The sequence below is a fragment of the Malaya genurostris genome, chromosome 2, assembly GCF_030247185.1.
Source record: "Malaya genurostris strain Urasoe2022 chromosome 2, Malgen_1.1, whole genome shotgun sequence".
Lineage (NCBI taxonomy): Eukaryota > Metazoa > Arthropoda > Insecta > Diptera > Culicidae > Malaya > Malaya genurostris.
The window spans coordinates 118,117,550-118,139,981 of record NC_080571.1 but is presented as its reverse complement, the minus strand read 5'-3'; the positions used below and the strand labels follow the sequence as shown (position 1 = coordinate 118,139,981).

The 22,432-nt window shown below is 38.6% G+C and overlaps 3 protein-coding genes across 4 annotated transcripts; 2 read left to right on the top strand and 1 right to left on the bottom strand.

Moving 5' to 3' along the window:
- The first annotated feature begins 378 nt into the window (after positions 1-378).
- On the top strand, positions 379-2,697 carry LOC131433059 (probable ATP-dependent RNA helicase DDX10). The gene is made up of 2 exons (XM_058599810.1): positions 379-1,426; positions 1,485-2,697. Exons 1-2 carry the CDS (start codon positions 476-478, stop codon positions 2,664-2,666), a joined length of 2,133 nt encoding a protein of 710 aa, XP_058455793.1. The 5' UTR covers positions 379-475; the 3' UTR covers positions 2,667-2,697.
- LOC131433063 (oxygen-dependent coproporphyrinogen-III oxidase) lies at positions 2,652-4,201 on the bottom strand. Of its 2 annotated transcripts, none has more exons than XM_058599819.1 (4): positions 3,961-4,201; positions 3,370-3,908; positions 2,876-3,312; positions 2,652-2,819 (listed from the first exon to the last, which is right to left on the bottom strand). In XM_058599819.1, exons 1-4 carry the CDS (start codon positions 4,029-4,031, stop codon positions 2,733-2,735), a joined length of 1,134 nt encoding a protein of 377 aa, XP_058455802.1. In that variant the 5' UTR covers positions 4,032-4,201; the 3' UTR covers positions 2,652-2,732. The 2 variants fall into 2 exon arrangements, with proteins under 2 accessions (XP_058455802.1, XP_058455803.1); XM_058599820.1 differs by having other exon boundaries at positions 3,970-4,201.
- A 7,980-nt stretch (positions 4,202-12,181) lies between these two features.
- LOC131433069 (dephospho-CoA kinase domain-containing protein) lies at positions 12,182-13,731 on the top strand. The gene is made up of 4 exons (XM_058599826.1): positions 12,182-12,615; positions 12,806-13,100; positions 13,154-13,287; positions 13,348-13,731. The coding sequence occupies exons 1-4, from the start codon at positions 12,504-12,506 to the stop codon at positions 13,512-13,514; spliced, it is 708 nt and encodes a 235-aa protein (XP_058455809.1). The 5' UTR covers positions 12,182-12,503; the 3' UTR covers positions 13,515-13,731.
- Positions 13,732-22,432: the final 8,701 nt, after the last annotated feature.

Here is a 22,432-nt window from a genome sequence, read left to right as displayed (position 1 = left end):
TTGTTTTGCTGTTGGTTAAAATGACAAGTTTATTTTTGTTTTATTCCGATCGAATTCTCGTGTGATTTATGCGACATGGAAATAAAATTGTCTTTAACACTTAGGGAAATCGTGTGATAGGTGTTAAAATTGTTGTAGTTGGAATATTTCTACAACAGGCAGGAGGATTTTGTTATCGTTCCGGAACGTAGTGGAACGTTTTGAAAGATCGCGGCGAACAGTCGAGTAGGTGGCAATAGTGTTTCCAACGTATAGCAAATTTGAAATTTACACAGGATTTTGAAAAACTTTGTTAGAGCCTGTATATCTGTAATTTGTGTTTATAAATTGTTCAAAAAATCACTACCAAACTGGCAACACTGAAAGCACCCAACATAATTATTTTGTTTTTCGGGTACGTGTTAGTAATGTATACAAAAACATGTGCGCCAAGTTCGGCGATTCCAGTGCAGATTAAAAAAAGTTCGTAATTATCATGGCAAAACACAAATTTGAAAATAAGGGACCACACAACACAAAACTTAAAAGTGAGAAGCCTAAAAATCGCTCACAGCATAAACGAAAAGGAAACAAGTTGAAGTTTTCAATAGAAGACGAAACTGTTGAAATTGGTCAACTGAGAGATAAATATGCCAATACGAAAGTTGAAGAACACAGTAAGTTCTCGGATTTTCCTCTTTCAAGGAAGACCCTTCAGGGCTTATCAAATGGTCAATACAAAACACCTACTGCAATCCAACGGGAATCAATTTTACCGGCGCTTCTTGGTAAAGATGTTCTTGCGGCGGCCAAAACCGGAAGCGGAAAAACACTTGCGTTTCTGATTCCAGTATTTGAAAAATTGTTCGCTAGTCAGTGGACTCGTTTAGATGGACTTGGTGCTTTAATAATAACGCCCACTCGTGAGTTGGCATTGCAGATTTTTGAGACTGTCGCTAAAATTGGAAAACACCATGATTTCACTACTGGTCTGATAATTGGTGGCCAAAATCTAAAGTTTGAAAGAAATCGACTACATCAGTTGAATATTATCATTTGTACGCCGGGTCGTTTGCTACAGCACATGGATCAAAATCCGCTATTTGATTGCACCAATCTCAAAATATTGGTTCTAGATGAAGCTGATCGTTGTTTAGATATGGGTTTTGAAATGGCTATGAATTCTATTATCGAGAATTTACCAAAACAACGACAAACGTTACTGTTTTCGGCAACTCAAACAAAATCAGTGAAAGATTTAGCTCGTTTGAATCTGAAGGATCCGGTTTATATTGCACCACACGAGTCGGAAAAGTACACGACTCCAAATCGTCTGCAACAAAATTACATAGCAATAGAACTTGGTGACAAGCTGACGATGCTGTGGTCATTTCTAAAGGCCCACCCTAAACAGAAAATTATTGTGTTCTTTGCCACTTGCAAACAGGTATGGCAAACTATTTTTGATTCGTTAAAAACTCAAAAATTTATCAATTTGTTCGCAGGTGAAATACTTTTATGAGATATTTCGTAAGCTTCGTCCGAGCATTCTACTTCTTCCGCTTTATGGTGGCATGAACCAGGAGAAACGGAACAAAATCTACGCGGAGTTTTGCGCTCGCAGTAATGTGTGCCTAATGGCAACGGATATTGCATCTCGAGGTCTCGATTTTCCTAAAGTAAATTGGGTTGTTCAGTTAGATTGCCCAGAAGATGCCACCCAATACATTCATCGCGCTGGGCGAACCGCCCGTCTCAACACTAGTGGCGAAAGTTTGCTTGTTTTACTTCCACAGGAAGAATCAGGTGTAATGTGCATGCTGGAAAAGGCGAAGGTACCAATCAACCAAATTAACATTGATGAAAAGCAACTGTTTTCACCGTTGGTAAAAATACAATCTTTTTTGGCTCAGTCGCCCGATCTGAAAGAAATGGCGAAACGAGCATTCGTTGCTTATGTGAAATCGGTTGCATTGATGAAAGATAAGACTGTATTTGATGTTTCTAAGCTAGATTTGGAAAGATATGCCAAATCATTGGGACTATTGGTTACCCCTCGTGTACGTTTTTTGTCCAAAATTGGTGGTAAATCAAAGAACGTCAATACAAATGTTAAAGTAACGTTGGATGAAAATGACGAAGATGATGATGATGATTTGTTCACCGTCAAGAAACAAACTGTACAAGAACTAGCCAGTTTGGTTAATGTCCCGTCTAGTACGGAGCCAAAGAAAAAATTGACTAAAGTTAAACTACTGAAAAAATCAATGATAACTAATAAAAAAATCAATTTCGATGATAATGGTGATGTTTTAGAAGAAGAGATGAGAAATGATGCTTATGATATCGAGAAAGCTCGAGCTCAACTTCGCCTGAATGATATCGACGACAAGGAACGATACAAAAATCTGAAAAAGGCGAAACGAATAGCTAAAAAGGAAAAACTGAAACGGAAAGCAGAGGAGGATGACGAGGATCGATTCGGTAGTGATGATGAGAACAGTGTCAATCTAGATTGGCTTCCAGATCCCGATAAAGTGTATTCTATTGAAACAGGAAAAAATGAACAAGTTGAAGGAAACACAGCTTTGCATAAAAAATCCTCTAAGAAACGAAAAATCGCTATCGACGTAAAAGACATTACACTAAATGAAGCAGAGTGCCTAGCGATGAACCTTCTCCAATAAATTGATTTATTTATCCATAAAAAGAAACAAAAACAAGTAATAAAAGTTTTGCTGTTATTGTAGAGCTTATAACCACTTTCTTGGGTTTTTCAATACATCAATTATTTTACCTTCCTTGCTCTCAGGATCTGGCTGGTTCATGTATTCCCATTTCTGAAATGACACAAAATGAACAGCAATATTCACGGGTCATGTAAAAAGATACGTACTGCTGTCAGAGGTAGTGACATTAGTATACTCTCATACCGAGCTCCTGGTGTGTACAAACCAAACTTTGTTCCACGGTCGTAAATTAGATTGAATTCCACATAACGTCCTCGTCGCAGTAGCTGCCACTGCCTCTCGCGATCTCCGTAGGTTTCGTTTTTGTGCTTTCTGACCAACGGAAGGTAAGATGGTATCACTGAATGGGCACAACTTGAAACGAATTCGAAGGCACTATCTTCGTCAGGTGTGTCAAGATCATCGAAAAAGATACCACCAACTCCACGACACTCATTTCTGTGAGGAATGTAGAAATATTTGTCGCACCACTCCTTAAATTTGGGATAGTAATTTCTATCATGTTCATCGCAGGCTTCTTTCAAAGCTCGATGGAAATGAATGGCATCCTCTTCATTTAGGTAATAAGGTGTAAGGTCCGTTCCTTAAAAGTATAAAACTGTAAACAAAATAGCTCGACATTTTCGAACAACTATCATACCTCCTCCAAACCACCATTGTTTGTAACCTTTGGAATCCGTAACCTCGAAGTAACGGTAGTTGAAGTGAATAGTTGGCACCATTGGATTCCTGGGATGAATCACTGCACTCACTCCTGTTGCAAAGAATGGTAAGTCTCCGTCAGCCAGCTCCTTTCCTCGTGATTTCATTTGTTGGATTGCCCCTTTTGGTAACATTCCGTGCACTACAGAAATGTTTACACCAGCTTTCTCAAATACATCGCCATCCTGAAGAACACAAGTGATTCCGCCACCCCCCTCATTACGTTCCCAGCGATCTACGGTAAACTTTTTACCGAAGTTTTCTTCATTTTCTAGCGCACGACAGAAGTCTGCCTGAATCTTCATAATCAGTAGCTCCATTTTAGTCTTCATGTCGTTGGAATTAGCAGCTAATGTTTTGGTTGAAGTTATCGGTTCGGCCATAAATTTATTTACAGATATTTTTGCTGCCATATTTGCTTCATTTTTTTGAAAGTATGTGGCGATTGCGCCACCTGCCACTGCAGTTCCAATTACCCTAAAAAAGGCATGATACAAATGCATCATAATGTTATGAATATATTGTTTACCCAATTAACTTTCTCCTACGACTACCGGCAACCCAACTAGTAACATTGAAACGTATGGTTCGAAAGAACATTTCGGATATTTACTCCAATAACTTTTAGATTGATATGTAAACAGTACCGGCACGATTAACCTATCATAATAAAACAAGACTATAGTGACTATACACGGAAATCATCAATGAACTACGGGAATGATGAATGAAAATGTGAGTACGTGAAAATCGGCATGTTTTCTATAGCGTATGCTGATCAGGGATGCCAGGTCAATCATTAGAAATATTGTACATTTGACAAAAATTCTGCATTAACTAATGGAAATAGTATCGAATTTGGATTTAGTAACTTAGGTCGTGAACCATTTCGAGAATTATTTTAACATTTAGCTAACATTTGGCAGTCGAGCAGTTAGTTTTCACCTAGTAGTTAACTTATTTAAATTAAAATTGAATTATTAAAAACTGCGGCCCATTTCAAAGTTTGACAGTTTTCGGTTGTTTTTTTAAATGACCATAATAGCAAGTGATAGTTTCTCTTTTTACTGTCTCTTTCGATTCTTACGACGTAAATATGAAGGTTTCCGTGGATTTTACAATTCTGTTTGAAAGTGGAAGGTTTCGGGTATCATTTTATACAAAGAGTTGAGTAATGCACGTGAAAACCTCTTGGCACAGATAACAGATATACAGGCTCACATATGAACTGTGTGTAAAATTTGTTCGATCAGCGTGTCGAACACTTGCAGATGTCACCACGATCGACACAAGGTGCCACCACCATATGGCTGGCAGACATTCTGGTGACCGACTGTCTCACCGCTGCCAGATATACAACTCAAACGATACAACCGTATCGACCAGGATTTTTACACATTGAAATCTTTAACATTTTCAGCGAAGGTGAGAAGATGAAAACGGTCGGCTAACTTAGATACCGGCAACTTTGTTTTGTCAAATTGAATTTGACAACCGTCACTGAATCAATTTTGGAAGCCGTCTGGTGGCCATGGCTGTCCAGGTAGCCAAAACGCTATGCGGGATTCACTTCACGGTAGATTTTTGTTTCGCTGTTGGTTAAAATGGCAATTTTATTATTGTTTTATTCCGATCGAATTCTCATGTGATTCATACGACATGGAAATAAATTTTTCTCTAATACTTAGGGAAATCGTGTGATAAGTGCTAAATTGTTATAGTTCGAATATTTATGCAACAGGCAGGAGGATTTTGTTATCGTTCCAGAATGTAGTGGAACGTTTTGAAAGCTCGCGGTGAATAGTCAAGTAGGTGGCAGTAGTATTTCCAAAGTATAGCAAATTTGAAATTCACACATGATTTTGAAAAATTTTGTTCGAGCCTGTATATCTGTTATCTGTGCTCTTGGCAATTATTAGAAGAGTAAGTAAGCAAAGAGAAACTGTCACTTGCTTTTACGGCCTTTTGAAAAATTATCCGAAAGATGCAATGTTATTTCTCGGTTAATTTTTCAAAAGGGCGTATAAGCAAGTGACAGTTTCTCTTTGTTTACTTTCTCTTCTATTAATTCTCGGACCTCGGTTGATTTTCCAGAAGGCCGTAACAGCAAGTGACAGTTTCTCTTTGTTTACTTTCTCTTCTATTAATTACCAAGCGGTTTACACGTTTAGCACATAACTTTGCATAGAATGATGCTCGAAACGGTCGACTTCCAAACAGAACTGTGAAATCCAAGAAAATCAACCGAGAATTACCAAGCGGTTTTTCACGTTTATCACTCAACTCTTTGCATGAAATGATACCCGAAACTTTCGACTTTCAAACAAAATAGTGATATCAAAGAAAATCTTTTCAATCACATCACGATAATCGAAAGAGAGAGTGATTAAAGAGAAACTGTCACTTGCTTATTCGCCCTAATGAAAAATCAACCGACGTTTTGTGTTTATTTTGCGCTGAAAATAAAATGATATCAAGTGGTATGATAATTGCAATGCAGTGAACGTAAGGGCATATTCAGTAGTGTTCTAGTTCTAGATGCATAATTTATGTCAGTTACAAAATTTAAATCTGGATTTTATAACAAGAAAAACTGGCAGCACCATCAGTGTTTTCCTCGTGTTTCAAATATACCCATGGGGTTGTTCGCAGCCATTGATGTTGAACAAGATAACCAAAATTTCTAATCATCTACAATCAAACAGTTCAATCAATCGTCACACTTTTGAATCCGCAATTGCACGAGATTCTGCTGAAATTTATCTTCATTAGGAACCAACACCGAACACGCGAACCCATAATATAGACTCTGTTTGTCTTGATTTGTATTTGTTTCATAGCCGACGAAATTACATCAATATCCCAAATGTATGCAATTATATCTTTGTACAGACCTGTGATATGGATTTCGATATTTCTCGGTTAATTTTTAAAAAGGGCGTATAAGCAAGTGACTAGCGTTTTGTTTGTGTGGTTCTTTTTGGCTCGAAAGGCGTCCTCTTTGTGAGCGGTGGAATTGTTCGTTCTCATTGCAATGGAAACTATATATTCATTCACCGGTGAATGAATATTCCAAACCCTGTTGTGATGTGATTAAAAAGATTTTCTTTGATATTTGAAAGTCGAATGTTTCGGGTATCATTTCATGCAAAGAGTTGAGTGATAAACGTGAAAACCGCTTGGTAATTAATAGAAGAGAAAGTAAATGAAGAGAAACTGTCACTTGCTTATACGCCCTTTTGAAAAATCAACCGAGATTTAAGCTTCTCTTCGCCAACCTTGTGTTCAAGTTTTTTATGCAAGCAATTATTATTATAGCGTTAAGTTTTCGTACTATTATGCGATTTCGTTCGAAGCGATAAAGTTTTTCTCATTATCAATCGAGTTCATCTTATATAAATTAGACATTAATCTTAAGCGCTCAAAATTTACCCTGGGGTAGTTGTCAATTTCTCAGACGAAACGACATAACATGGAATTTCATCCGAGCTTGCATGACAGAAGATCAGAGCATACCAATTTAAGCTTCGTATTATGGTACTTTTTGTCTTGCTGTCTAACAACAACCAACAACCTACCTCTTGCATGCTACGCGTTAAATGTTAAACTTCCTAAATTCTCCAGTTAAACTAATCCAACGGAGCTCTAACTCCTCATATTAAAAATGGATTATCAATGGACATCTGTCTGCCAGACTGGAAGTTTTTATCCACTTTTTTTTTTTTTTTTTTTTTTTTTTTTTTTTTTTAATAACTATTTATTGGAATATGAGTTAAAATTAAATTATTAAGATTTAAATTGGGTGTTCAGCCACAAGTGGTGACTTTTCAGCCCTGTTATATATATATATATATATATATATATATATGATTTGGTTATTACCATGAAGACATCATTTGCTTCCGCAATTCTGAGATTTTTGTGTAGGGAAAATTCTAAACCTACTTGTATTGTGTAATGGGGAAAAGGAACTTATATACTAACTTACTAACTAATACAGAGAGCGAATCGATTCAATTGAAGATTGCATCGATTTTTGTCGGAATTTGCTTATAACCTTATGTGACATTACATCTAATGGTTCTATATTTGTGAGTCTGTGTAACTCATTTGTACTAAACCAGGGAGGACGCTTCAGAATCATTTTCAGAATTTTATTCTGAATCCTTTGAAGCGTTTTCTTCCTGGTGGAACAACAGCTTGACCAAATTGGTACCGCATAAAGCATGGCTGGTCTGAAAATTTGTTTATAAATTAACAATTTGTTTTTTAGACAGAGCTTAGAATTTCTGTTTATAAGAGGATATAAACATTTAATATATTTATTACACTTTGCCTGGATTCCTTCAATGTGATCCTTGAAAGTGAGTTTTTTGTCATACGTTAAACCTAAGTATTTAGCTTGATCAGACCATGTCAATTCCAAGCCATTCAATTTGAGAATGTGATTATTGTTTGGTTTAAGAAAAGAAGCTCTTGGCTTGTGAGGAAAGATAATTAATTGCGTTTTTGCTGCATTTGGTTTAATTTTCCATTTTGACAGATAATCACTGAAAATATTTAAACTTCTTTGTAGGCGACTGCAGATCACTCTTAGATTTCTACCTGTGGCTAACAGACTTGTGTCGTCACAGAATAGCGATTTCTGACAACCAACGGGTAGATTTGGAAGATCAGAAGTGAAAATATTATACAAGATTGGAGCTACACTCGAACCCTGCGGAACACCGGATCGTACGGGTAGCAATTCAGATTTACAATTCTGATAGCTAACCTGAAGAGTACGATCAGTTAAATAATTTTGAATCATTTTGATCAAATAAATAGGAAACTGGAAATCAGACATTTTTGCTATTAAACCTTTGTGCCAAACACTGTCGAATGCTTTTTCTATGTCTAGAAGAGCAACTCCAGTGGATAACCCAGAAGATTTATTTGATTTTATCATGTTCGTTACTCTGACAAGTTGATGAGTAGTTGAATGTTCATGACGAAATCCAAACTGCTCTGGTAAAAAAATTGAATTCTCATTTATATGAGTCATCATTCTTAACAAGATAATTTTTTCAAAAAGTTTACTGATAGAAGAAAGTAAGCTAATTGGGCGATAACTTGATGTTTCTGCTGGGTTTTTATCAGGTTTTAGGATAGGAATTACTTTAGCGTTTTTCCATCTTTTTGGGAAGTAAGCTAATGAAAAACACTTGTTGAAAATTTTAACCAGGAGTCTCAAGGCAACATCGGGAAGATTTTTAATAAGAATATTAAAAATTCCATCATTACCAGGAGCCTTCATGTTTTTAAGTTTTCTAATAATTGATTTTATTTCATCAAAATTCGTCTCAATAATGTCATCGTGTGATAACACTTGGGTTGAAATATGATCATATTTCAGTGAGACTTCATTTTCAATAGGACTCACAACGTTCAAATCAAAATTGTGGACACTCTCGAACTGCTGAGCAAGTTTTTGGGCTTTTTCGCCATTTGTAAGAAGTATTTGATTACCTTCCTTGAGAGCAGGAATAGGTTTCTGAGGTTTCTTAAGAACCTTAGAAAGTTTCCAGAAAGGTTTAGAATATGGTTTAATTTGTTCAACTTCTTTAGCGAAATTTTCATTTCGCAAAAGAGTAAATCTATGTTTAATTTCTTTTTGTAAATCCTTAACTATGTTTTTCATAGCAGGATCACGAGAACGTTGATATTGTCGTCGACGAACATTCTTCAACCGAATGAGCAGTTGAAGATTGTCATCGATGATAGGAGAATTTAATTTAGTTTGAGCTTTGGGAACTGAAAGATTTCTAGCTTCGATAATATAATGATTCAAATTATCAATTGCTGTGTCGATATCCGCAGAATTTTCTAAAATAGTTTCATGATCCACATGATTTTCAATGTGAGATCTGTAATCCAACCAATTTGCTCTATGATAGTTGAAAATAGAACTAATTGGATTAATTATAGCTTCGTTGGAAAGTCTGAATGTTACAGGAAGATGATCTGAGTCAAAATCAGCATGAGTAATCGGTTCACTACAAATGTGACTTTGATCTGTTAGAACCAGATCAATTGTAGACGGGTTTTTCACGGAAGAGAAACAAGTAGGATTACTGGGATGAAGAACTGTAAAGTAACCAGCTGAGAGTTGATTATGAAGTATTTTACCATTACTGTTATTTTGCCTACAATTCCACTGGACATGCTTAGCATTTAAGTCCCCTATTACGAAAAATTTCGATCGATATCTTGTAAGTTTTTGCAAATCGCCTTTAAAGAAATTTAATTGTTCGCCGGTGCATTGGAATGGCAAATATGCTCCAGCGATGAAATAAATTCCATGAATGGTTTCAACTTCGATTCCCAAGCTTTCAATAACTTTAGTATTGAAAGAAGGTAAAATTCGATGTTTAATTTGCCGTTGGACAAAAATGGCAACTCCACCACCAATTCCAGTAAACCTGTCAAATCGATGAACCACATAATGTGGATTACTTTTCAATTTTACATTTGGTTTAAGAAAAGTTTCTGTCACAATGGCAATATGAATTTTGTGAACTTTGAGAAAATTATAAAATTCATCTTCACTCGATTTCAAAGATCGAGCATTCCAATTTAAAATATTCAAATAATTATTTAACATCACTGTTAAATTTTAAATTCATTATAATATTATTTGCAAATTGCCATCCGATTTGAAATGCTTCAAAAAGTGATGAAGTCGAATTCATTTGGATGATCATTTGAAAAAGTTGATCTTGTAGGTAGATCATTTTATTTTCAGTTATATCGCCTAAATCGACTTCATTTAAAGAAGCGAATGGCATTGAAGGAATATTTGTAGGTAGACTGCCATTAGAAGAAGATGATTTGGCCGGTCTACCTATTAATAAATTGTTTTCGTTAGAAGAAGAACTGCAAGGCGGTCCTGTGTTTTGATTATTTACATTAGAAGAAATAGGAGATAGATTTCTACCTAATATACCAGCATAACTGACATTAGAAGAAGATGATGACGAGGTCGATCTACCTGTCAATAAATTGTTTTCGTTAGAAGACGAATTGGCAGGTGCCTTAGAAGAATTTTCAGGTATGATCTGTAAATTTAAGGTCGTTGATTTGACTTGTTGTCTAAGCGAACGAGCGTTTAAAATTTTTTCCCTGACAGGACATTTCAAATAATTGGATTTATGATTTCCATTGCAATTTGAACATGAAAATTTATCAGTGGTTTCATTCATTGGACAAACGTCTTTCGAATGCGATTTACCACAATTCAAACACCGTATATCCATATGACAATTTTTGGTTCCATGACCGAAGCCTTGGCAACGACGACATTGCGTTAAGTTAGCAATACGATTATGCCGTTTATAATGTTCCCAATGAATTTTAATGTGGGAAATGAAACGTACTTTTTCTAAAGTTTTCAAATTGTTTACATCACTTCGATTGAAGTGTATTAGGTAAAGTTCATGGGAAATTCCAGAGCGTGGTTTAGAAGTACCATTCGCTCTTTTTTTCATAAGTATTACTTGGGAAGGGGCAAAACCAAGCAATTCTTTTAGTTCATTTTTAATTTCATCAATACTTTGATCATTTGATAATCCTTTCAAGACAGCCTTGAAGGGTCTGTCTGATTTTATATCATATGAATAAAATTTATGAAGTTTTTCGGACAAATATCGAATAAGACGTTCGTAATCTTCCAATCCATCAACCAAGACTCGACATTCTCCTCTTCGTCCGATTTGAAATGAGACTTTTACTTCCGGGAGAAAAGTAGAAAGCTCAGTACGGAATGCTTTGAAGTCGGAAATCATCACCGTCACTGGTGGCATAGATTGATGTTTCTTCCCAGAACGACAAGCGTCCATTTTGGGAATTTTTGAAGAATTTTCTTCTATGTCGCTACAATCGGATTCAGGAAGAATCTCGTAAATATTGTTAGACGGCATAGGATCAACGGAAGGGAAATCCGTCCGTTGTCTTTTATTTTTACATTCAGATTCTATAAGATCGTGAATGTTATTAGAAAAATGTTGAATAACGGATTGTGATTTATTCCGTATTGAATTATTTTTAGCCTTAGGCTTGTTGCCTTTCCGGTTGGACGCAGGCATTTTTGAAATTAATGAAATTTTAAATTAAATTAACTAGGCTAAATTAGTCTTCGATTAGACTCCTAGCTAGCCTTAAAAAAGGCTGATTAATTTCTTAGTCACTCTAATATCACTCTTTGTATCACTTAGTCACTCTAATATCACTCTTTGTATCACTTAGTCACTTAGTTAGTGATTCAGGTAGCCTTGAAAAAGACTGAAGCCTTGAATCAATGAAACTCTAGGTAGCCAGAAAAAAATTCCAGGAGCCAAGAGCTATACGCGTGCGGTGCGAACGACTGTTCAACACCGACTGTTTTTTTTATCCACTTATTTTTTAAATGAACACTACGTTGTAGAATATTAACACTACGTGTAGAATATTAACAAAATTTCCACACTGTTTTTGTAAGAGTAAAAACAACAACAAACCGTTCTTGCAAACTGAACGGTTATTTTGTGCAGTATGTCGTTCAACAAACACTCAACGACCAAAAAAAAAAAAATAATCGCTAGCTGAGTGGGGAGTTTCACATACTGATACGGTCTTTTGAGAAACCTACCTAGAATTTGATTATGAGTTGTGTTCGTAATCTTCCTGGATAGTTTTGATTTTCCGTGTACTATTTATCATGTCCGGCTGAAATGTCACGAATTCTGTCATTCCGTGTGAGCTGCAGTTAGTTAGAGTTAATATCGTCGATAGTGTATGGCTATATTGCTTTTAAATTACAATTTTCAAGAAATTTTCGTATCACATTTCCTCGTTGGTAGAACGGACATTTACACAGTCCAGTGTAATTACCATTCAAAGTTCCTTATTTTTACGTTCGAACTAGTAACTTTCTTAAATTTTGTGCGTAACATACCTCGATTTTTGTTGTGTTGTCAATTAGCTCTAATCAACGAAGTACTATATACCACCCACTTCAAAAGTTTTTGAAATAAACTAGATTATTTGGAAGTTGCAATGTTCCTCGTTGGTTTGACTGGGGGGATTTCAACGGGCAAAAGTACCGTCTCGAAGGTTTTTCGAGAAAGTGGAATTCCCGTCATAGATGCCGATGCGATTGCTAAACTTGGTAAGAATTTGCCAATATCAATAAAACCAGTCCATGTATTTAAAATCCCAGACAATCGTAAATGATATACATGTTATACGCTTTAATTTCGTGTTAAAATTTATTGAACATTGGAAGGAAAGAAATATTTATCAACCGAACATGACGCTATTGTGCTGTTGCATAACAGTTTGAATGTTTATCGTTCTAGTGGTAGAACCAGGCAAACCTGCATGGCACAAGATCAAAGCAGCTTTCGGTGATAGTGTGATCAAGGCCGATAGTGGAGAGTTGGATAGGGAAGCGCTGGGGAGAATTATTTTTGACAGTGTTGACAAACGAAGAATACTAAACGAGATAACCCATCCCGAGATTCACCGAATTGTTTATAAGGAGGTGATCAAATGTTTCTTCCTCGGCCACAACTTTGTTGTGCTAGATTTGCCATTACTGTTTGAGACTGGAATAATGATTAATTTAATGCATAAGATTATAACGGTTACGTGGTAAGTGTAAATAATCCGTAATGAACGAAACATCTCAATAATTTATCCAACAGCGAAGAAGATATACAACTCACGAGATTGATGGATCGAAACCATCTGTCGGAAGCAGATGCAAAGAAGCGGATCAAACAACAAATGCCACTTGAGCAAAAGTGTAACCAATCGCATTTTGTGATTGAGAATTCAGGTTTGTTCGTATATAAACATAAAATATTTTTGTATATAGTAGTATAATTTCATCTTTCAGGAACACTCCAGGACACCGAAGAGCAAACGTTGAAAATTTTATCTGTACTACAGGACAGTAACCAGCACTGGAAAATCCGTGGTGTTATTTTTGCAACGGCTGCGATTCTCTTTTCTAGTATAGCATGGATTCTTAACTATAAGTATAAATTTATTTCCACCAACTGATACTTCAAACGTTGCTAGACTTTGGGAGTTCGCACTAGTCCCTGTGAAGGAAGCATGGTTTCGGCAGATGATAGGTATAGTGGGTAACTTTCTAATTTTTACATCTTCCTCCCGTCTCTACTGTTGAATTTATTGAGCAGTATCTAGTGTCGTGCATTTTGTATACTTCTGTGTGTACAGTTTAATTCTATCGAATAAAAACTAAATGTTTCGAAAATATCTGTTTAAAATTTTACTAAGTAAGCAATGTATTAAACATGGACTGTGGGCTCGTGAAATCCGAAAAAATCCCGAACTCAAACTGTTCCCTGCAATGGTTGGTGGGCTTGACTGTATTGCAAATATCATCAGATACAACTTTTAGCTTCATTATTGAATTTTATTAATGATATATGGAACGACTTGGATGAGATGATGATTGTAAAACACTCCAACATGCGGGGTTGGAGAGGCCAGCTGGGCATAACTGAGATCTGCTTTACGTTTTAATTTTATACTAGGGCTGGTATTACCAGTATGAAGTGGAAATTAAGTGAATTGAACGTATCTCTTTCGGTTTTAAACGATGTCAGCAGATGAACGGTAAATCAAGTACATTTTTGACGTTTATTGGTGGTTTGTGTACCACTGATAGTTGCCAAATGATGTTCATTCAGTTAATTTCGTGAGGCTGTGTCGCTTTCGTGTGAAACCTGATGGGTGAGGTCAGGCGCGTAGCCAGAGAAAATTTTCGGGGGGGGTTTTAGAACATGGTGATAAATCAACACATGTACAATTTATATCACAATGTTTCCCATGGGTTATAAATTTTTGTTTCGGGGGGGGGGGGGGTGGGTTTGAACCCCTAAACCCCCCCCCCCCCTGTGTACGCGCCTGGGTGAGGTGATGCGTGAGTGAAGTGTAAGTGTAATAGAATACAAGAACGGTAACAAAGTCCACCGTTACAGCTCAGTACTAACGATCGACCAATAGTAGAGATAGAAGTTGTTAGAATCTATTAGAATAGAAATAATGGCTCAACGTTACGATATGTGTATATGTATGGATATATGTGTATATGTATATATGAATGCAAGGATGGCTTTTATCGTGTCAAAGAACGCTCTCTAGCTCTTCACACGATTCAATCAGTGCCATTAAAGAGGGACGGATATCATCGCAGCAATAAAAAACCGACACGGTTCATTTAACATAGAATAGACACCAGTGCGAGAATCAAAGGTTAGCACGCTGCGCTGGGGATTTTCTCTGAAGCAACAAACGGTCGCTTAATCTCGTCTAGCGATCCGATTCTATACGGGCGGTAGATAATTGCGATATAATCATTTGTATAAGTTGTGTCTATGAAAATGTATGTGAATGCTCCACATCAAAAAAAATATTGCAATCTAGTATGAGAATAATCATGTCGAATCATCTTGCGATTCTCTCTTGGTAAATTCCACACAGCACCGATTATTATCAGACTGTAAAGTGAAGCAAAGAAAGAAATGTAGAAAAATTCTCTCACGGTTCATGCATTGAGAGACACGAGTTCTTGTAGCATCTTCTACCGGATTGAAAATGTTGTATACAATATAGATAAATATCGAGCAGCTTCTGTCAAATTATCGGGAATCACCAACACTGTTTGTTTCTTGTGGATTTAGTTGTAGATTTCGTCATCGTTTGTTTTTTATCTATAATGTATATTGTACATACATACACAATATACATTATAGATAAAAAACAAACGATGACGAAAACTACAACTAAATCCACAAGAAACAAACATGAACACACATTATACATACACATTTATAAAATCAGTTCGGTTTTACATCTCATGCAAGTCAGTCGATAACACAAAACCGCTTACGTTCGGGACAGAAGAAACCAAGTACGGTATTGTGTAGTGAACAATAGACCTCGAAATGAGTGAACCAAACGAACAAAACCTACCGCCGACACGAAAGAATACAATTGTTGTTGACTTCAGGCAGTGCAAAATTCGACCTTCGATACGAGAACTTGAAGGTTTGCTTAAGGAGCAAATGCATCTTGATGAGACGAATAATGTTGTTTACATCCAGCTTTATAAAGAGTTGGATGCAATTCAATTCGCAAAAGACAATAACAATGTGGAGCACGAGAACATTAAGTACAACATTCCAGTATATATGGATGATAGTGCTATAGAAGTGCGTGTGCATGATCTTCACTCAAGCGTCACCGATTCTTATATTCGCAAAACTATGTCCCAATACGGAGAGATTATCTCTATCGAAAAAGAAAAGTGGAAGAATTTTTTCCCCGGTATTCTAAATGGCGTACGTTTATTACGCATACACTTGAAGAGTCCTATACCTTCTTATGTGATTTTCGGTCAAGATACAAGAATCCCGTGCAAATCACTTGTTACCTATGACAATCAGATTTAGGCCACATGTCAATATTGCCTAAAAGTTGCTCACTACGGTAAGCCATGTGATAAACTGGACAAGGAGACAACCACACCAAAGGACAACGGTGCTTCCTTCACACCAACCCTAAGCAACCCCAGTACACCTGTGACACCCGCCAACAACAATGAAGCATCCCCTTCAACGAAACCATCAGTATCCCCTATAGAACAAAGTACACCGGCTGCAGTTAACAACTTACCCTCCAACCAATCAGCAATTGCAACCAATATACAACAAGGTGAATCTATAGCAACTAGCAACGAAACCAACAACAATACCACCGATGCGGCAATGGATGACGAGACGAACCACGAACGAAGTGCCCCTCAATCCTCGCAGGAGGGAAATGGAAGCTCCTCCCCCCTAGAAAAAGAGTGACAACTAGATCCAACTAAAACAAACAATTATTTAAAAAATCGGCTCAATCGGCCACGTAAAGCTTGTACGCAAATAAGCCTGAACAAAAAATATCTGAAAAATCTGTTTGAATCAGCACAATCAAAACAGTGACCAAGTGGGCACCATAGCCTAGGAACGTCTGTGGGTCGATTTAAAATAGAAGCGCATAGACGCAAATCTTATCAAACATATAAATTGCCAAGGGGAGAAAACACTTCTGGAGTATTATTTCAAGAAATTTAATACAAATATGGGAAGATTTGAAACAATACAAGTTTTGATTTCTAATGACCAAGATCTAATCAATCTTCCTGATTTAAAGCGAAACAATAAATAACATGCATAAAGGAAAGTCCCTAAAAATTACCTGTGAAATAAAATCTTACATAACATTACGTCAAAAATCCTAGTTACAAGATACAAGATACAAGAAAGTCCATCACCTTGACGTAGCCCTCTCCGAGATTCGAAGGGACTCGAGAGCGTCCCAGATACTCGGATGTAGCACATCACTCTATCCATCGTTGCTATGACCAATCACGTCAGTTTATCCGGGAAACCGTATTCGGGCATTATCTGCCATAGCTGTTCTGGATCGATTGTGTCGTATGCCGCTTTGAAGTCAATGAATAGGTGATCAATGATGCGTGGGTACGTTGTATTCACGACACTTCTGGAATACTTGTCTTATCGCGAATATGTGATCCGTAGTGGCGCGGGCTCCAGTAAATCCCGCTTGGTACGGCCCTACGAAATCCTTAGCTATTGGTGATAGACGACGCAAAGGATTTGGGAGAGTACCTTGTAGGCGGCGTTCAGCAATGTGATTGCGCGGTAATTGCAACAGTCTAGCTTATCGCCCTTTTTGTAGACGGGACATACCACTCCATCCATCCATTCTACCACCTGACATACCACTCCATCCATCTCCTCCTCCCAAATCCTAGAAATCATCCAGTGCAGCGCTCTAGCCAGTGCCTCTCCTCCATGTTTGAGCAGCTCGCCTGGCAACTGGTCATTGCCCGCGGCTTTGTTGTTCCTTGCCAATCTCCTCACTTATCTCCGACAGATCAGGGGCTTGGTATTTGTCGTTTTCTGAGCGTGCACCCAGATCGATTCCGATTTTGGTCTTCCTGGTGGCGCTTTTTCCTCCGAAAAACAGTGTTCTGCCTGTTTCGTGCCTGTCTGTATCGTTCCTCGTTCGCCCTCGTGAGGAGTTTCAGCATCCTCGCCCTTGCTGCATTCTTCTCTTCGACCAACTGCTGACATTCGCCGTCAAACCAGTCATTTCCTCGATTCGATAACATCGTACCTAGAACGGTTGCAGCAGTGCTACTCACGGCGGACCTTATGTTCCTCCAGCTGTCTTCAAGAGTCGCCGCGCCAAGCTGCTCTTCCGTTGGTAGCACTTGCTTCAGTTGTTGCGCGTATTCCTCTGAAGTACGAATGCTACGTAGCTGCTCGAGATTGAGTCCCGGCGTTCCTGTACGACGAGTATTGTGCACCGTCGATAGTTTTGAGCGCATACAGACCGCGACAAGGTAGTGGTCAGAATCAATATTGGCACTGCGGTAAATGCGGACATTGATGACGTCGGAGAAGAATCGCCCGTCGATGAGAACGTGGTCGATTTGATTTTCCGTATGTTGATCCGGTGATCTCCAGGTGGCTTTGTGGATATCTTTGCGGGGAAAAAAGGTGCATCGAACTACCATTCCTCGGGAGGCTGCAAAGTTTACGCATCGTTGACCGTTGTCGTTTGTTACCGCGTGCAGGCTCTCCAGCCCGATCACGGGCCTGTACATTGCCTCCCGGCCTACCTGAGAATTCATGTCGCCGATGACGAGTTTTACATCCCGCCGTGGACAGCTGTCGTAGGTTCGTTCCAGCTGCGCGTAGAATGCTTTCTTCTCGTCATCGGGTCTCGTCTCATGTGGGCAGTGCACGTTGATGATGCTGTAATTGAAGAAACGGCGCTTGATCTTCAATACGCACATTCTATCACTGATTGGCTGCCACCCAATCACGCGCTGGTGCATCTTGCCCAACACTACAAATCCCGTTCCTAGAACGTTGGTTGTGCCACAGCTCTGGTAGAAAGTAGCCGCTCGATGCCCACTTTTCCACACCTTCTGTCCCGTTCAACAAAGTTCCTTCAGTGCTACGACATCGAAGCCGCGGATTTGAAGCTCATCAGGCAGCTTTCGGTCGTATCCTGGGAAGCCAAGCGATTTGCAGTTCCATGTGCCAAGATTCCAATCGTAGTCCTTTGTTCGTAGCGTAGGTCCTTGCCGATTATTCCGAGTCGTATTTCCTTCGTACGTAACATATGTTTTCCGGGCGGCTTGTGAGGCCTGCACCAACCTACTGTCTCACCGGAGGGCCATCATGTCAGCACTGTTTAGAGTCCCACACTGACACAAGGATGGTAATTAGCCGCTCCTAACATGGAGAACAGACGCTGTTTCGAGCCGCCCCAACATGGGGAACAGACGCTCGGATATGCTCGCTCTCTGTAAAGAGAAGGCAAGCCCCCCCTTCCCTGTCAGCATACGACCAAGGTCCCACCGGGGTTGGTTACCCGATCTTTCCTATGGTTGCTCGTACCCCAGCCGGCACCGCGGGGAGGTAGGGATAGGAGTTACTGGACAAGAGGTTAAGAACCACATTGGGGCCTGAATTGCGCATTGTCCAGTCGTTTACCAACATTTGTACCTTCATATAGTAAAGCATCATAATGTAAAAGGATTTCTATTTGTTCTTAGCTGTTTTCATCATCAAAATTATGAAAAACCATTTCTAGAAATAAATCTTTATGTTCAAATCGCTCTATCGTAGTCAAACCAATGAAACGATTAGTTCCAAATTTTAAGTTTTTGTTCCTAATTGCTATAACTAGTTTTTTTCGCATGATCGGCGCTTTTTATGAAAAAAAATCAGAATTCGAATATTATTTTTATTACTTAAAATATTGTTTTTGGGTAATGACCGTGCAATCTACGATTTTCGACATTTTTTGATAAAAAAAAACAGTTTTACAAACAGTGCTTTGTAATTTACTGCAATAAAGCCATTTTCACATTTTTTAGTTCAATCAAAAGATATGGGTTTTTTTTCTCGAGCCGGAAAGAATACAAACCATTATTGAATCATGAGAGATTTCATACGTATGATGTCATTACACATTAGACACACATCGCCATCGTATTGGCCTTGTTCTGCGTCTATGGAAAAGATCGTCGCGATTATGTTGATTATGTCGTTTGAACATGCATCAAATATCGTGGTGGTAGGTCTCAGCTGTTGATTTTTTGTGTACCCAAGAACGACAATTCAATGTTTTAATTCGCGATATTCTTGCTTGTTGAGACTTTCCATACAGAAAACTTTTATCATTTCATAAAGACAACTGAAGCTTTCTATTAAATGACTGCGTTTTTAAGTTAGAAACATATCTATCAACCAATAGTTAGCAAATTGGTTTCCAATGAAGGAGATATTGTGAAATAAACTAACCTGACATCAATGCAATGTGTGCACAATGAAAATAGTTTTGTCTGATTCCACACATATAAAATTGAATCATCTCATTAACTTTACAACTAATATAGCTGAAGTTGACATCGAAACCGAAACAAAAATTATGGTTACATGCTAATAGATATAATATTCTGTCATTACTCGAGAAATTACGACATGTGTGAATTTATGTCAAGTGTAAGTTTCATTTTTTTCAAGAGTGTTCGAGTAGAGCAGTAACGAGGTTTTATTTAAGTTGACCATCAATGTCAACTTCCCTCTCTGAGCAGCCTAGATAGCCGTGTAGTGTCGGTAGCGGTTTCCCAACTGGCTAAGAATAACGCTACGGTCCACCTGTACCGGTGGTATAAATCCACCAAACAGGTAAGCCGTGTGGCATCCGGCGGAATTATTTTTTACCAAGAATTGATCCACTGGTTTCCTGTTCCATGTCGTAAAAGGCCACAAAAATAGGAACTCCTAAGTCAAGGTGTATTTCCGTGCCGATTGCTGAATGGCTGCAGGAGGTTAAACATTGCAGTTCGGCAAGCAGAGATTAGAAAGCTGAGTGTCTGTGGGTGTCCTCAAGGTGGTGTACTATCCCCACTTTTATGGAACCTAGTCGCTGATGGTTTGTTAAGGAAACTTAATAACCTTGGATTTCCGACTTATGGTTTTGCCGACGATTATCATATATTAATGACCGGTATAAGCATTAACACTCTCTTTGATTTAATGCAGCAAGCCCTGCGATCTGTTGAACAATGGTGTTGTCAGGTTGGATTATCTGTAAATCCGGGCAAAACATCAATGGTGCTTTTCACTCATCGTAGGATAATTACATGAGCTCGTCCGTTACAGTTCTTTGGTTCGGAGGTCACTGTGGTCGATCAAGTTAAATACGTCGGGTTATTCTTGACTCAAAACTGAATTCGTCTGCTCACATTGACTTCAGGATTGAAAGAGCTTGCATGGCTTTCGGCCAATGCAGACGAGCTTTTGGAAAATCATGGGGACTCAAACCCAGATACATTGATTGGATCTACACAACTATTGTTAGATCAATTTTAGCTTATGGATGTCTTGTATGGTGGCAGAAAGTAGAAGTCGCGACAGTTCAGTCAAAGCTGAATCATCTCCAAAGGATGGTCCTAATGGCGATGACAGGAGCATTCACGACAACTCCTAATGCTGCTCTAGAGGTGCTACTGTGTATTAAACCACTACATGTGTTTCTAAAACAAGAAGCATTACCTTGTGCATACCGTCTTAGGGTTACAGGGCTTTGGAACTGTAACTCATTAGATTATGCTACCAGCCACACTCGCTTGTGGTCTCAAATGGTTACGTGGGATGAGTATTTACTCGCTCCTAGTGACCTAACTCTCACATGCAGTTTTCCTTTCAAAACATTCAATATGAGCTATCCTCTTCGTCAGGAATGGTTGTCTGCTTGTCTGGAACGACAACTTGATGAACACATAGTTTGTTATACGGACGGTTCTCTGTTGAATGGTCGTGCTGGTGCTGGTGTCTACTGTCGTGAAATGAGGCTGGAGCAGTCTCATTCACTTGGTAGATACTGTACTGCGTTCCAAGCAGAAATCTACGCAATTCTGTGTGGAGTACAATCGGCACTTCAGCAGAGGATCTGTGGTAAACGTATTTATTTTTGTTCCGACAGTCAGGCAGCCTTAAAAGCACTCAGTTCGAATGACTCTCGGTCGAATCTAGTGATCGCATGTCGAACTCAAATTGAAGGCCTCAGCATTTCAAATGCTGTTTACTTCTTATGGGTACCCGGCCATTCTGGTGTTACTGGAAATGAATGGGCTGATGAGTTGGCTAGAGCTGGTGCAACGAATGATTTCGTTGGTCCTGAACCAGCTTTACCACTTTCAACTAGTTGGATAAAGCACAAGATTCGTTCTTGGGCTGCATCCAAACATGCCAGCTACTGGCGCAGCTTGCAAACTTGCGCTCAGACAAAAGCATTTCTACCAGATTTGGATCTGAAAGTGTCAGAGACTGCATTTCTCCAAGTATCATTGCAGTATTCTGGTCAGAGCTCTGACTGGACATTGCAAACTCAATTATCACATGGCTACTATTCAACGTGCTGAGTATTATTCGTGTGATTTATGTGAATGCGATTATGGTACTTCATATCATCTGATATGTAACTGTCCCGCATTGACGCAGCTACGTATCCGGGTTTTTGGTTCTCCATACATGGTTGAGTCTGTGTATGCGGAGCTAAAATTGAAGGATATTCTCTCGTTTCTCACCCAATGTGGTAAGGAGCTATAGTCAGAAGGGTTCATCGTTCTTCCTGGAGTGAATGAATCCCTTCTGTATTCACCTTAAATAGGGTTTAGCAGGGTTGGCATCCTTTGGGGGGTGCCGAATTTACTTCTGCTCGTACATACTGCGAGTCGTTCTGCATTCTTCCGAGAATGGTGTCGCTTTTGTAAGATCTCTAAATCCTCTCGGGGTTGGAGGTTTTATTAACAGCAGACTGTTCGGGACCTCCTAGAGGTTCAGAATTTCCTTCTG

Bases quoted from the DNA above. Each gene is read 5' to 3' on its own strand.
- LOC131433059 (XM_058599810.1), top strand. From the start codon at position 476: ATGGCAAAACACAAATTTGAAAATAAGGGACCACACAACACAAAACTT. The intron at 1,427-1,484 runs GTATGGCAAACT...ATTTGTTCGCAG, and splicing joins TCTTTGCCACTTGCAAACAG to GTGAAATACTTTTATGAGAT.
- LOC131433063 (XM_058599819.1), bottom strand. From the start codon at position 4,031: ATGTTCTTTCGAACCATACGTTTCAATGTTACTAGTTGGGTTGCCGGT. The intron at 3,909-3,960 runs GTAAACAATATA...TGCCTTTTTTAG, and splicing joins CGTAGGAGAAAGTTAATTGG to GGTAATTGGAACTGCAGTGG. The intron at 3,313-3,369 runs GTATGATAGTTG...TATACTTTTAAG, and splicing joins ACAATGGTGGTTTGGAGGAG to GAACGGACCTTACACCTTAT.
- LOC131433069 (XM_058599826.1), top strand. From the start codon at position 12,504: ATGTTCCTCGTTGGTTTGACTGGGGGGATTTCAACGGGCAAAAGTACC. The intron at 12,616-12,805 runs GTAAGAATTTGC...TTATCGTTCTAG, and splicing joins CGATGCGATTGCTAAACTTG to TGGTAGAACCAGGCAAACCT. The intron at 13,101-13,153 runs GTAAGTGTAAAT...TTTATCCAACAG, and splicing joins AAGATTATAACGGTTACGTG to CGAAGAAGATATACAACTCA.